At 48.6% G+C, this 14,031-nt stretch overlaps 1 protein-coding gene across 6 annotated transcripts in view; it reads left to right on the top strand.

Annotated features, from left to right (window-relative positions):
* NFASC (neurofascin) overlaps positions 1-14,031 on the top strand; it is a 76,325-nt gene that overhangs the window by 27,738 nt on the left and 34,556 nt on the right. For 5 of the 6 annotated variants that reach the window (XM_090124767.1, XM_090124768.1, XM_090124770.1 and 2 more), the window contains 14 exons: positions 1,657-1,821; positions 3,567-3,584; positions 3,856-3,961; positions 4,197-4,393; positions 5,108-5,230; positions 5,430-5,600; positions 7,225-7,275; positions 10,878-10,989; positions 11,565-11,749; positions 11,879-12,010; positions 12,272-12,415; positions 12,894-13,005; positions 13,102-13,268; positions 13,656-13,803. In XM_090124767.1, the coding sequence (XP_089980893.1) occupies positions 1,728-1,821; positions 3,567-3,584; positions 3,856-3,961; positions 4,197-4,393; positions 5,108-5,230; positions 5,430-5,600; positions 7,225-7,275; positions 10,878-10,989; positions 11,565-11,749; positions 11,879-12,010; positions 12,272-12,415; positions 12,894-13,005; positions 13,102-13,268; positions 13,656-13,803 (1,760 nt within the window). In that variant the 5' untranslated portion in view covers positions 1,657-1,727. The remainder of the gene's footprint in view (positions 1-1,656; positions 1,822-3,566; positions 3,585-3,855; positions 3,962-4,196; positions 4,394-5,107; positions 5,231-5,429; positions 5,601-7,224; positions 7,276-10,877; positions 10,990-11,564; positions 11,750-11,878; positions 12,011-12,271; positions 12,416-12,893; positions 13,006-13,101; positions 13,269-13,655; positions 13,804-14,031) is intronic. The other variant, XM_090124773.1, reaches the window with a different exon arrangement.

Raw genomic sequence — 14,031 nt, 5'->3', positions numbered from 1 at the left:
CTTGGGCTGCACATTTGGTCTGGGAAGGATGCACACAGTCCTCCTTACTCATCCCTTCTAATTTAATAACTGTGATGGCTTTTAGACATCTCTATGATTCCAGGGTGCGGTGCAGGAGCAGCATCTCCTTTAGGCAGGGCAAAACCCAGCATGGATGACAAAACACTGCCCGTTCTCCACAGGGGCGATGGGAAAAACGTTCTCAGGAGCTGCGTTGCACTGGCTGTGCCCCTGCCTGGGGTGCAGGAGAGCAGTGCAGGCCATGTGTCAGGGCTGTTGGCTGGCTGACAGCTGTCAGCTTGGCTCCCTGCAGTACCTATCAACGGCTTCTGTCTGTTGTCCTGAGCCCCCTCCCTCCCACATCAGCCTCATTGGGTCTCAGCAGCAGCAGCCCAAGCTGGACTGATTTATATTTCATGACCCAGGTTCTCCTTGCTTGCCAAATGGCCTCTGTGCTGCTCTCCTGTTGGTGCCGTCCCACCACAGTGCAGGGCTGCATGGAGATGGGAAGGAGCAGCACTGGGGATTTTCCACTGTTTGCTGCCCTGGCGTTGTTTCTGCTCTCAGCTGAGAGCTGTCTGGATGTCTGCTGCCCGGCTGTTATAGCTCTATTACAGACAGAGCTGTAACTCAGCTGTGATGCCACCTCTGCGGTGCAGCAGCCTTTCTACGGGGAATTTTATTGTCCAGATAAGATAATTCATCCTCCTTTCTACTCTCTTTTAATCTGCAGTTTGTCTGTGGGCTTATTAACAGCCAAATCAAATGGATGTCTATGAAAACTCCAAGAGATGCGCTGCCAGTCCCTGCGGGCTCCTGGATGTGTGCAGGGGTGAAAGCATCATCCCATTGCCTGACCCCACACAGCCTCGGAGCCCCATTGCCTCCTGGAAAATAGAGGCAAAGCAGCTCACAAAGAGATGCTGCATCTGTGCTCTGCTCCCATTGGTCCAAAAATGTTCCCATAGTGTGTAGCAGGCAGTGCTGTTTTGGGAAGGGGAATGGCCATCAGCAGTGCTGCAGCACCTTCTGGGCTTTCATTGGCTCTAGGGTCACAGACAGTTCTTCCTTCAGTGGAATTCAACTCTTTTTTTTTTCGGTCCAGAATGAAAACTGGGTTTTAGTGTTTGTTGGGTCTTGTGCATGAAATTCAGCTATGGGCTTCCTGACTTCTGGGCAACATCATCTGGTGCCTGTTTCATCTGCTTTAGAGGTTTGCAGCCCTGCCCATGGTGGGGTGGTTGGTAGGAGGTGGTCTTTGAGGTCCCTTTCAACCCAGTCATTCTATGATTCCATGGTTCTGTGTTTCTACGGTCCTATTAAACAGCAAACCATCCTTCTGATTTTCTCCTGTGGGGGCCTATGTGGTTCTGCATTCACTTCTGGGGCAACTTTCCAACGTTCCTTGGGGAGAACTCAACAGAGCTCTGGGGTTTGAGCACAGGTAACCATAAAGGCTTAACAAAGAATGCCTTGGAAAGACAGCGACCGTGGGCTGAGTACTGGAAACATGGCCTGGAAACTAATTACCTTTGTTAACATCCTTTGTCCCTCTGCACAAATATTTTCACATTGCAAACTCTCTGTCCCCACAGTTGCCAGGAAGAGAAATGCAGGACATAGCAGTGCTGACCTCTGTTTTTTTGTGTTTTGCAGCTGAGGACCCAACAGCCATCAGCTCTCCTCGGGGGAGCAGGTGAAACCATAGCATTATCCTGATATCCAAAATGGTCCTGCACAGCCACCAGCTCACCTGCGCAGGGATTGCATTTGCTCTGTGCCTCCAACACCTCATCAGCGCCATTGAAGTCCCTCTGGATTGTAAGTTCTGATTTACTCCACCTGGGGCACGGTGGGGATGGGCTGATAGTTGGGTTGTATGATCTCAGTGGTCTTTTCCAAGGCTTATGATTCTATGGTTTCCTGCTTGAAGGTCTGCAAAGGCAGAGTGAAGAAATACATGGACCGGGCATGTCTCCTGCTCCAACCAAATATTTGGGATATTTTTCTTTTTAAATCACATTTCATCCAGAAATCCACCTGAACTGCTGACTTGAAAGCTGAGCAAAGGACTTGCAGCCACCCATCAAAAAGGGACAGAATACCAAGTTGGTAGAGAAGCCCATCCCCAGAAAACCTTTAGCCCATAGACTTAAAGTGGAGCATCCCACAGTTTTTGTCTCTGTTGGGACTTTTGGTTAAACATGAGACACGAGTTATGTTTTATTTTGTTTTATTCAGAGAGTTTGAGGATATGGAGGAAGGGGACAAGGGGTGATGTTTCCACTAAACAGCATCTTCAGGCCAGTGTCTGGGAAACGTATGACTTGTTTGGGTGCACTTGGGATGAAGGTTTGTACTGAGAGCGAGCTGCTAAGTCATGGCTCAGAGGCTCTGTTCCAGCTACTCGTCTGGATACCAGTTTCATAATTTCTCTGTGTCCCAGCTTCCTCCTGTAGAGGCTGTTAATAATAATCAGCCTGTAGCTGCAGGGAATCTATTCTGACAGTGCAATGTACAGAAATCCTCCAGCGAGCGGTGCATTAGTGGAAAAAGCACTGCTTTGTGCTGCTGTCTGTACTCGGGCTGAAGCACCAGGGTTCTTTGGAAACAACGTGAAGAGAGAGTGGGAAAGCTCTGATTTGCTGAGGGGAAAGTAAATACTTGTGCAACTGAAAGCTTGAGGTGGGGGTCCCAGTGCAATCTCTTATCTTTGCAAGAGTTGAGTGTGAGTTCCTGCTTTACTCCATTCCGAATGATTGTGGATGAGCATAATTTTGTTCCCTAGGGTCAGCCCTGGAATGGGAACATGGCACTCTTGTTCCCAGCATGGGAATTCGACAGGATGTACACAGTTTGGATGTGCAGGCAGTCAGTACAGAAATGGGATCCAGTTGGGCATAACCGAGTAGGTCTGCAAACAGCACTCTTCTGCTCTTTCTTGTGCTTTCCTGTCAAAAAAGAGTGATTTTGATGCTTACACGTAATATGAGCACAGAAAAGTAAGGGAAATGCTGACAGCTGGTGGAGAACTGCTGAAGGCAGCCTTCCTTTGCAACTTGCCACTTCTTCGGTCTCCTCTCTGCTGCACAGCATGGACCCACAGCAGAGCAACATCACCTCCAGCACTGGAGATGCTGGGGGATATAAATATCTATCTATCTATCTATGGGATAGATACCTATATATCTACATATGGGATATAGTACTGGTACACTAGAGTTCATTTCATGCCCTCTTTGGACCCCCAAAGCTCCCAAAGGCTGCACAGGCAGTTAGCAGCTAACAGTGATTTGGAATCCATGGCCCCTATGGGTCTCTTCCAACTCAGAATATTCTATCATTCTCTGAGTGCTCAACAGCATCTCCTGCTATATAACTATATAAGTAGGTGGATTAGAACATGCTGGAATTGTTAAATCAGTTGTACGTAGGATTTGCAGATCCTACAATAGCAGCATTTTGTTTTCATATGTTTGTGTGCATAATGTGTGTTTATGGGGGTTAGCCCTTCGATTAACCCTTCTTTCTTCTTTTTCATTATGCTTGCACTTCGGAAATAACAGCAAATATTCAGAGTGAATGTAAGTGCTGCCTTCTATGTGAACATGGTGGTGTCCTCTGCATGTCCAAAATGGCATGAGGGGTTGGGTCTGGTGCCAGCTGTGCTTTGGTGCAAGGTACATGTGGTGCACAGGGCTGGTGACAAATAGCATGTTCTCCACGCTTGCTTGTGGTTTTGGAGGTCTTTGGACCACAGATTTGCACAAATTGGGAAAGAATCCTGGTGAGATCTGCTGCAGGAAAGCAGAGAGAGGCACACAGCTCATCTCACCCCTGCCATTTGCTTTGCAGTGCCTCAGCCCCCCACCATCACCAAGCAGTCTGTGAAGGACTACATCGTTGACCCCCGGGACAACATCTTCATTGAATGTGAAGCCAAAGGGAATCCAGTTCCCACGTAAGTGCCCCGGAATTGCTCCTGTACCGGAGCTCCGTGGTTTGTTAGCACTGGTTCTGAAGGTGCTGGGATTTCTGGGCAAAGCAGATCTGAGTTGGTCCCACTGTCCCCAGAGCCGGCACTATAGATGCCGATTGCCACTGATTTAACTGTTTACTTGCATAGCCCAACTAAGGCTCTTTTCAGGTAAATACACCCCACAGTCACCTCACAAATCTCTCTGCCATGCTCACAGCTTTTCCTGGACACGGAACGGGAAGTTCTTCAACGTGGCAAAGGACCCCAAAGTGTCCATGCGGAGGCGGTCAGGGACGTTGGTCATTGATTTCCATGGAGGTGGGCGACCAGACGACTACGAGGGCGAGTACCAGTGCTTCGCCAGGAACGATTTTGGCACTGCACTGTCCAGCAAAATCCACCTCCAGGTGTCCAGTGAGTAAGCACAGTTGTGTGGGGTGAGCACCAGAAATCAGACTCAGGAAGTTCCACACTTCTATGGATGCTTTGTCGTAGAAGCACAGACAGCATCCGGTGATCAGATATCCCAGCCTGCTTTGTGGTCTTTAAGGTCACTTCCAACCCTGTGATTCTATCATCCATTGCCTGTGTCAAGATCATAGAATCATTAAGGCTGGAAAGGATTTCTAGGATCACTGAGTCCAACCCCAAGCCATCTCCATCATACCCACTAACCATGACCCTCAGTGCCACATCTCCACAGTTATTGATCCCCTCCGGGGATGGTGAATCCACCACCTCCCTGGGCAGCCTTCACCAGTGCCTGACCACTCTTTCAGAGAAGAACTTTTCCCTGATATCCGACCTGAACCTTCCCTGGTGCAACTTGAGGTCATTGCTTTTAATCCCATTGCTGTTACTCAGAAGAGACCTACCCCTCCTCGCTACAAACTTCTTACAGGGAACTGTAGAGAGAGATGAGGTCTCCCCTGAGCCTCCTCTTCTCCAGACTGAAACATCCCAGTTCTCTCAGCTGCTCCCCATAAGACTTGCACACGCAGAAATAAGGCTTCCCTCTCTGCCAATTGAGGCCATTCCATTGAAACCAGGCCAGGTCCAGAGGGAAGGGAGGAGATCTGCAGAGTGAATGCCTACCTTCCTCATGCAGTGCTGTGATTCTCGTGGCAGGATCTCCCCTGTGGCCCAAGGAGAAGGTGGATGTCATTGAGGTTGACGAAGGTTCTCCACTCAGCCTGCAGTGCAACCCACCTCCTGGTCTGCCTCCTCCTGTCATCTTCTGGATGAGCAGCTGTGAGTTGGGGAAGCCTTTTCCATCATGAACCCTCACTCCCTTCAAGCACCTGCAGTGTTAGTTTGAAATAATTAAATTTGGAGTCATCGTTGCCAGTTCACAGCTTGGTGGTACCCACGCATGGTTTAAACTGGGAGTTGCTTTTTGCCTTCACGTGTTCAGGAGGTCCTGGTTAACTGAATGCCTCTTCCCCCGCAGCCATGGAGCCCATCCACCAGGACAAGCGTGTCTCCCAGGGCCAGAATGGTGACCTGTACTTCTCCAATGTCATGCTGCAGGATGCCCAGACTGACTACAGCTGCAATGCACGCTTCCACTTCACCCACACCATCCAACAGAAAAATCCCTACACCCTCAAGGTGAAAACCAGTAAGTGTCATGGTTGTCAGCCAGGATGGAGCTCTGCCAACCTCTTGGGTAGGGTTCTCCTTTCAGTCTTTGACAGCTCTGAGTCCTACCGAAGAAAAGAGTGTCTTCCCTCATTTTGATTAGGATAGGAGTCTGGTTAAGAACTGATGGGACTCAGACTGACTCCATGGCTTGTTCCCTTGCTGTGTCCCAGGGCTGCAGAGGTAGCTCAGTGTGGGTATTGCTGAGTTTCTGAGATGGACACAGATGGTGTATTCTGTCCATCTTTAGGGAGAAGTGCAATATCAAGTGATTTTTTCCTAATTTGGAAAGCTGGAGATAGCTGTGTTTTGCTCCAGGTTTAGGTTTACGGGGATGCCCTGTGGTGCTGCATGTGACTGAGTGTGTGTTCATTGCTGACCAACAAGTCTTGGGGCTCACCATGACCAGGAGCTGATGATCAGTTCTGGGAGGTGGGAGCAGGGGGAGCAGAACTTTAGGGATCTGGGGACACTGGCTCCCAATTCCCAGCACCAGGAGCTTCATCTGTTGCTTAATAGGAGGTAACACCATTAAAGCGTTCTGATACCTGGGATTGAGGTGTGATGTGAGCAGCAGGCTGGGCTTGGAGCATTCTGCACTTCTGGTGTAACACCCTCTCCTTGTGCAAAGCATGAGAAGTAGTGATGCAAATACAACAAATGGGCACTTTTCTAATGGTGAGGAAGGTGTACATGTAACCCGCTCCGATTACTTGTTATCTGAGTGAGAAGCTGGCTGAATAATGCCAAAATTTGCCTTGTAGTGAAGGACTGAACCCTGAATGAGCTCAAGCTCAAAGTAGCAAGCGAAACCATGTGTTCATTTGGGTCTCAGACGTTTTCAGCCTGGTATATTGGTCCAGCTCCAGAAAAATAAGTGAAAGAAATCCTGGAAGGATTTCCTGTAGAGCATCTCTGCTGTGTCTTGGGCCCCAGGCTGTGCCCTGGGTGCTCTCTGTTCTGCTCATTACCCAGTGGAGCTCTGTTGGCAATTAGTGGCTGTGCTCGCCTAGGTGTCAGCAATTGTCAATGAGGGAGAGGGGTGTGTTATGAGGAGCTGCTGTTTTTGCCTATAACACAATTTGCTTAAATTACCTGGGAATTGAAAGGGGTTTTACAGCAGATTATGCATTTAAAACTTAATTGTTGTTATTATTTTTATTTGTTTGCCCTCTCCATGCCTTTCTGCATCATTGCACTGCTGCCTCAGTGCATCCAGCCCATGCTTTGTGCTAGAAAGAAATAGCAGGAGTACGCTTATCTCACAGTTAACTGAGAGAAAAAAATATGTTTTCTTCCCAAATTGAACTAATTCTTGTCAACGTTGTCTTTATACCAAAGGAAAAACACCTGGAGGAAATGTTTACGATCAAATTAGGTGATATTTATCACGCGTTTATTTGTCTCTCCATCTCGTAGGAGGAAAGCAATCTTCTCTTCCCCTCCCGCACCACTGTGCTCTGTTGCTGTTTGTCTTCTAAGGCTCTGAGCACCCCTGTTTGCTTCTGCTACCCCGTGCCCCCTGGTCCCCACGTAGCCCCATCCCTGTTTCCCACTGCTGCTTTGTGCCGCTCGGTATGCTCACAGTCTTTTGTTTATTGCAGAGAAACCCCATAACGAAACGTCCTTACGAAATCACACTGACATGTACAGTGGTGAGTCAACAGCAGCTTCTGGAGACCTTCACGTTTGTAACCCCCTGTGCCTAACCCGACTGATCCCGTGCTAACCCAGCGTGGGCTGCGTCGGCAGCATCCCGGTGTGCACAGCCCCGATGTGTGCGTGTGGTCCTTTCTGTGCTTTGTCCCCCAGACGTCACAAAAAGCGGGCTGGGAGCAGCCCAGCAGCCCAAATCCTCTCTGAGTTTTGACATCTTAAAATGATTGAGGGCTAAGCTAATTAATTGGATACACCGGGCTCTGCTTGAGAGATATTTGGGTTAATAGGATCAGGGCTAAGTGGGAAAGCTGGTGGTTGACTCCACTGCCTCATCCTCTTGATTGAGACACAAGAGCCACCACCCCTCTTTATCTGCATTCAGAAAGACCACCTATTGTGCTTGCAGCAAAGCATGGGCATTGACCATTAGGAGGAAGAATCCAAGCATTTGGTTTTCCCAGCCATTTGTTTCTCTGTGGCACGGTTATACCTGTGCTGAGTGCTTTTCCACTTACCCCAGCAGGGAGGCTGTCACTGGATGTGTGATCAACACATCCCAAAGCTATGGAATCATAGAATCCTTAAGGTTGGAAAAGACTTCTAAGATCACCAAGCGCAACCATCAACCATCCCCAACGTGCCCACTAGCCATATCCCATCAGCTGTTGTTCTGGCACATGACCTCACAGCTCCTGTGAGGAGCTGGGAGGTGATGGGGTGAGCCAGGCAGGGTGGGTTTGCATGGGGGAATGGGGCACACTGTTGGGAGCATCCCCAGGAACCATTGGGCTTCCCTCTCTGCCCATCTGCCATTTCTTCCCTTCTGTGCCACGTGAATGTGTGTTCAGGTGGTGCTTAGCAGCTATTGGCCTCTTGGTTTTTGTCTCTGCTTGAAGCATGTGCTTTGTCTGGGAGCAAGGACCAAGCTCTTGCTGCCTCCAAAAGGTTGAGATTAGCCAGATCTTACATTGCAGTGGGCTTTTTTTTTTTTTTTTTTTTTTTTTTTTTTTTGCAAAACACAGGAATTTCTCCCTTACTCCTCACATACTTGTGCAATGGGACAACCTTCCCTGCTGAGTTGGGGTGAGAGATTCCTCTGGAAGCTCTGAGCGTGAAGCATAATTGGAGGAAGTGGGGACAGCAAATGGGCTGGGCATGGTCTGCAACACTCATAGAAATGGCTGTGAAACAAGCAAAATTAACATCAGTGTGAATTCCATAAATGGAATGATGCCTCAATGAGAGGCACGTGGGAGGAGATGCCTTCCTGGTGGGCACACGGTGGTGGGATCTCCTCTAAACACAACGTGCAGCTCCTCCAAGCAAAGAGCAGCGTGGATGGTTGTGTTGTGGAAGGAATGCCTTTATGTTCTGGTGCCTGCAGTCTTCGTGGGTTGGGGTTGGGAGGGGGTGCCTCCATCTCCTGCTGCGTTGGTGTAATCAGGGAAAAGGGAGGTGAATGTCAGCCAGGGAGATAAAAGGTCTAAAATGGTTAATTGGGAATTTCATTAGCCGAAGTTCACCACCTTCTTATGGAAGTTGAAAGTCTTTTGTCCTTTTTTTATTTGTGCTTTTTTGGCAAATCTGTTGGATGTTGTCAAGCTGGCGAGCGGGGCAGGAGGCGAGAGATGGATGTGTTGGGATGCACATGTTTCCATTATTGCCTTTAGCAGAAACAATCTGCAGGTTGATGTACAACTTGATGTGCTGTCAGGGTGGGATGTTGGGGAGGGGACACACGGCAGTTTCTGGAATATCCCTTCTGCAGCTGAATGGGTTCAATTCCACAGAGGTGGGGTCAGCAGCAGTAACCTATTGGAAGCAGAGCACATTTTTGAGCTCAGCTTTCAGTGAATAGCCATAGAATTTATTCTTCCAGTCCGTTCCACCCAAGTGGAGGAGTGAGATGTTGCTGTTTGACAGCTTCCAGCTGTAGTGCCATGAGATCAGAGCTGGAACTTCTGCCCCAGATCATTGCTGGCCTCTTCCCATTAGAAATAGCAAAATATTTACTTAAAGTGCTGTGCTAAGGCAAAGCTTATCAGCTAAGCAGTGTTGTCATTAGGTTTATTAAACAAGTGGATAGCATACTAATTTATCTCCCTTATGTTTTAATGTTCATCATTAATATACGGCTCGTAAAATTTGGCTTGCGCTGCTGCTTATCTCTTCTCGTTATGCCCCAAGCAAATGGTTCGTGGCAGGAGTGAGGCACACAGCCCATTCACATGGGCTACAGGTTACTGGCAGATAAAAGCCAATATTCACGTATAAAATGATTGATAAACACAGACCTGAAATCTCAGCACTGATCTGCAGGGCATTACATGGGTGGTGATCCTAACCAGGAAAACCAGCATCTCCAAAGCAGGCGAGCAAACAGCAGCACGCCTGCCCCTGGTAATCCATTAATCAAGTAATTAACTAACCCTCTGACGAGCACCTCCTGCTGCTAATATGTGGGTGTGTGAGAGCAGAGTGGTGCGTGAGTGTGGCTGCTCCCCAGTGATGTGGAGTCAGTCTGAAGGCATGAGTTCCTTCCTGTTGATTTATTACTATTATTAATTTTAATTTCTCTTGAGGGGCCTGGTCACGAGCTTTTCTTGATTGAGTTCCAAAAACAGTCTCTGCTCTCTCTCTCCCCTTTTTCTTCCCAGCCCTTTTCTTTGTATCAGAGCTCAGGCAGAGATTTCCCAAATATCTCATTTGGTTAATGAAGCATTTGGGCCAGCAGGAAAGGACCCCAAGAGCTCACTCCTGCCCCAGGGTGGGCTCTCCCCAAATCTCTATTTGCCCAAATAGATTGTGTCAAACCCACCCATCTCACCCCATGTCCTAATCCCATAACCTCCATCTCTGCTACTGCTGCTTTTGAGACCATCTCATCCCACGCTGTCCTCACTGATCCAGATCTAGAGTAATGATTCCATTTATTAATGGAAGCTATTCCATTAATAATTTTTTTTTTTCTCTCACAAAGAGAACTCCACTGTGTGTATCTGTAGGGAGCTGTCTTGTCTATCCCTGGTTGTCTCCCATTAAACTTTCCTGTCCCATCCCAATGTCTTCAGCTCTGCTCCATCCCCAGACAGCTCCATCCTTCCAGGCCCAGCAGCTCCCAGTAAGAGTGGGAATCTACGTGATGCTGCCAGAGCTCTGGCATCCTCCATCCCATGGGGATCTGCATGGCTCAGCTGTCTCATGTACCCTTCTTGTGCCCATTTGTCACTATTGTCCTTCACTAAATGTTCTGTCCATCAGAATTTCCATGTCTCATCTGATTCCAGCCCCATGCTGGAGGTAGGGTGAGCAGGGTCAGTGCTGCCCTGCTAGGGAGTGGGCTCTCCTGGTGCCCCATCCCTATGGTTCTGCTTCCCTGGCCCATCCGTTTTCTTCTTTCTTCTTCCTGCCTGCCAAGCATCCTCTCTCCATTACGTCTTTTTACCTTAAAAATGACTTTAAGCCCTTCTCTAGTTTCCAGGTATATTTCTGGGTGAATCCCGTTGCTGAACCTTTCCAATGCTGCAGAGAAGGAGAATTTAAAAGTGCTCTGTTTTTGTTTTTTTTTCTTCTTGATTTTCTTTCCTGCTGATCTCAGCCCGAGGGGTTACAGAAACAACACCCAGCTTCATGTACCCATATGGGACCTCCAGCAGCCAGATGGTGCTCCGAGGGGTGGATCTCTTGCTGGAGTGCATTGCATCAGGAGTGTACGTACCATGATGGGAGCGGGCAGTCACCAGCAGCCCCATGAGGTGCTCTCATAGCTTTAATGCTGAATAGCTGGTGAAAATACCTCTGGGGGAGCATGCCCTTCATTTTCTATTAACTGCTATTAACAATATTCCCATAACTTACTGAAAGGGTAGGAGCATGAAAGCAGACAAAAGAGCTGAGTTCTGCAGCACTGCTCAGAGCAAGAGGTATCTTCAGATACTTGCTGTCCAAAGATGATGCCCCATCAATTTGTCCTTACAGTGAGTTGCAGATTTCTTGGGTGCCCCTTTAGCACACTGTACTAAGCGCAGGTGAGGATGTTTGTAGTATGTGTACCAGCAGAAGTGTTCTAGGTATGGGGTGGGACTTTGGCAGCACTTCCCAGGCACAAGGTAGGACAAAAATCCCACTCCTCACCATCTGGTGATGCTCGGGTCCTGGTAGAGGGCTGTGGTAGGCAAGAGGGTGGCCCAGAGGTCTTTCTCCTTGGGTTTAGAAGGTTTAAAGTGCAGGATTTATATTAGGAAAGTTGTCTTGCAAGAGCATTTATCTCCTTCCCTCTCCTTAGACCAGCACCAGACATCATGTGGTACAAGAAAGGAGGTGAGCTCCCAGCGGGCAAAACCAAGCTGGAAAACTTTAATAAGGCCCTTCGTATCTCCAACGTCTCGGAGGAAGACTCTGGGGAGTATTTCTGCCTGGCATCCAACAAGATGGGCAGCATCCGCCACACGATCTCGGTGAGAGTGAAGGGTACGTCACTTTTACTTCACCATCTCCTTCACTTTCACAGCCAGAAACTGAGAGGGGAGCATGGGATCTCTGGAGGCCACCTGCTCCAGTTTGCTCTGTGTGTAACTGTTCCATTTGTGTGTCTTAAAGCTGCCCCGTATTGGCTGGATGAGCCACAAAATCTCATTTTGGCCCCTGGTGAGGATGGCAGGTTGGTGTGTCGAGCCAATGGGAACCCCAAGCCTTCAATCCAGTGGTTGGTGAATGGAGAGCCCATTGAAGGTGAGCCAGGAAGAGTCTGCACCTCCTATATGAAAACATAGCCAAGGGTCTCGTGGCTGACCATGGGAGCCAGAGCTGCCTCTGGGGCATTGGCCTGGCTGAGTCATGGCCAGCTGAGCCATGTCTCTGGAGGTACACAATATGCCACTGTCTCTTTTTATCTGGGCTGAGATGTAAAGATGCATAATAAAATGCAGCATCCTGTGAGTTTTAATTTAAAATTTAATGAAAAGTGTCCTTTCTGTCTTCCTTATTTTGAAGGTTCTCCACCCAACCCAAGCAGAGAGGTGGCTGGAGATACCATTGTGTTTCGAGACACGCAGATCGGCAGCAGCGCCGTGTACCAATGCAATGCTTCCAACGAGCACGGCTACCTCCTTGCCAATGCCTTTGTCAGTGTCCTGGGTAGGTGCCTGTGTGTGGACAGGTGAGCCCTAGTGCACATGGATGGAGGAAGGAAACTCCCTCAAAAGAAGTGACCATCAGAATCCAGTAGCGTGTCAGCTCATGAAACGCTTTTCCACACAGAATGATGGTTAATGCTTCCATTCTTGTGGAAGATGGATGCCCTGTACTCAGATTTCCTTGCAAGTTATCCCTATATCCTCTGTGCTCTTAGCTACTCTGAGAATGATGTATGTGGCCTCTGCAATGGGGCTTCAGGATGAAAGTTGGTGGCCGTATGGCAGCAAAGCAAGGGTAAGGCAGCACTGTTGGACCACTCTGTTTCACGGAGTGAGGTTGGAAAGGGGATGGAAAAGCTCTGTTTAGTCTTGAAAAGCTCAATGTAGAGTCATAGAGTCATAGATTTGTTAAGACTGGAACAGACCACTAAGAGCATTGAGTCCACTCATTCAATGGCTGTCATCTTTGATGCTTGCAGATGTGCCACCACGGATACTGGCCCCTCGCAACCAGCTCATCAAAGTCATCCAGTACAACAGGACCCGGTTGGACTGCCCCTTCTTTGGCTCACCCATCCCCACCCTGCGATGGTAAGGAGTGTAGCACATCCCCTGCCCACCCACGGGGCTGGGAAGGCGGTTTCCTGCTCTTTCTTCCCTTACAACAGTACTTTGTATGGCTGTGAGGTTTAAGAACGGCCAGGGGAACACGCTGGATGGAGGGAACTACAAAGCACATGAGAACGGGAGCTTGGAGATGAGCATGGCTCGGAAGGAGGATCAGGGCATCTACACCTGTGTTGCCACCAACATCCTGGGCAAAGCAGAGGCCCAGGTTCGCCTGGAAGTCAAAGGTAGGAATACAGTGAGCTCAAGAGCAAAAGATACTCTTGGATCATCTGAATCTTGCAGCTTGAGCTGTGATGTGCTGTGAGCACTGAGAAAAGAAAACACAAAAGATGCATCGGGAATAACTGATGGCACTAAAACGTCTTCAGAATCTTTTTTTTTTCCCCCCCGTTGAGCAAATTTTTTTGCTGAGACAGAAAAGTTGGTATTTTTTCAAGGATCAGCTCAAGTTAGTGGTTTGTTAAATGAGTTTGTTTGCAAGCATCTGTATCAGAGGCGGATTAGAGGCAAGCAGCTGTCGTGCACGCTTGTCCCTTCCGAGTGACACCGCTCTTAAGCTTTGATCAAGATCCAAGCTGACGTGCTGATATTTCCTTTGGGGTGCTTTGCAGACCCCACCAGGATTGTGAGAGGCCCCGAAGATCAGGTGGTGAAGAGGGGCTCCATGCCTCGCCTGCACTGCCGCGTGAAGCACGACCCAACGCTGAAGCTGACGGTCACCTGGCTGAAGGACGACGCTCCTCTCTACATTGGGAACAGGTCTGTGATGAATGCTTCCATCTGTCTTCTCACCAGGATTTTTATTCCCCCACTGCATACTGTTTCAGGAGGCACCAGGGATAATAAGGACAAACGCTGAGTTCCCATCTGGGCGACAACGGCTGTTCTTGATACTTGTAATGTTATTAGCTGAGGATAATACTGAGGCTGCCTAGCAGTTAAAATTGACTTACCAGTAAATCAAGACATCGACCTTAGGCTTTATTT

Source organism: Phasianus colchicus, chromosome 25 (assembly GCF_987193195.1).
Source record: "Phasianus colchicus chromosome 25, bPhaCol1.hap1.1, whole genome shotgun sequence".
NCBI lineage: Eukaryota > Metazoa > Chordata > Aves > Galliformes > Phasianidae > Phasianus > Phasianus colchicus.
Note: the sequence above shows the minus strand (reverse complement) of the source record. Positions and strands in the feature narration are given on the sequence as shown.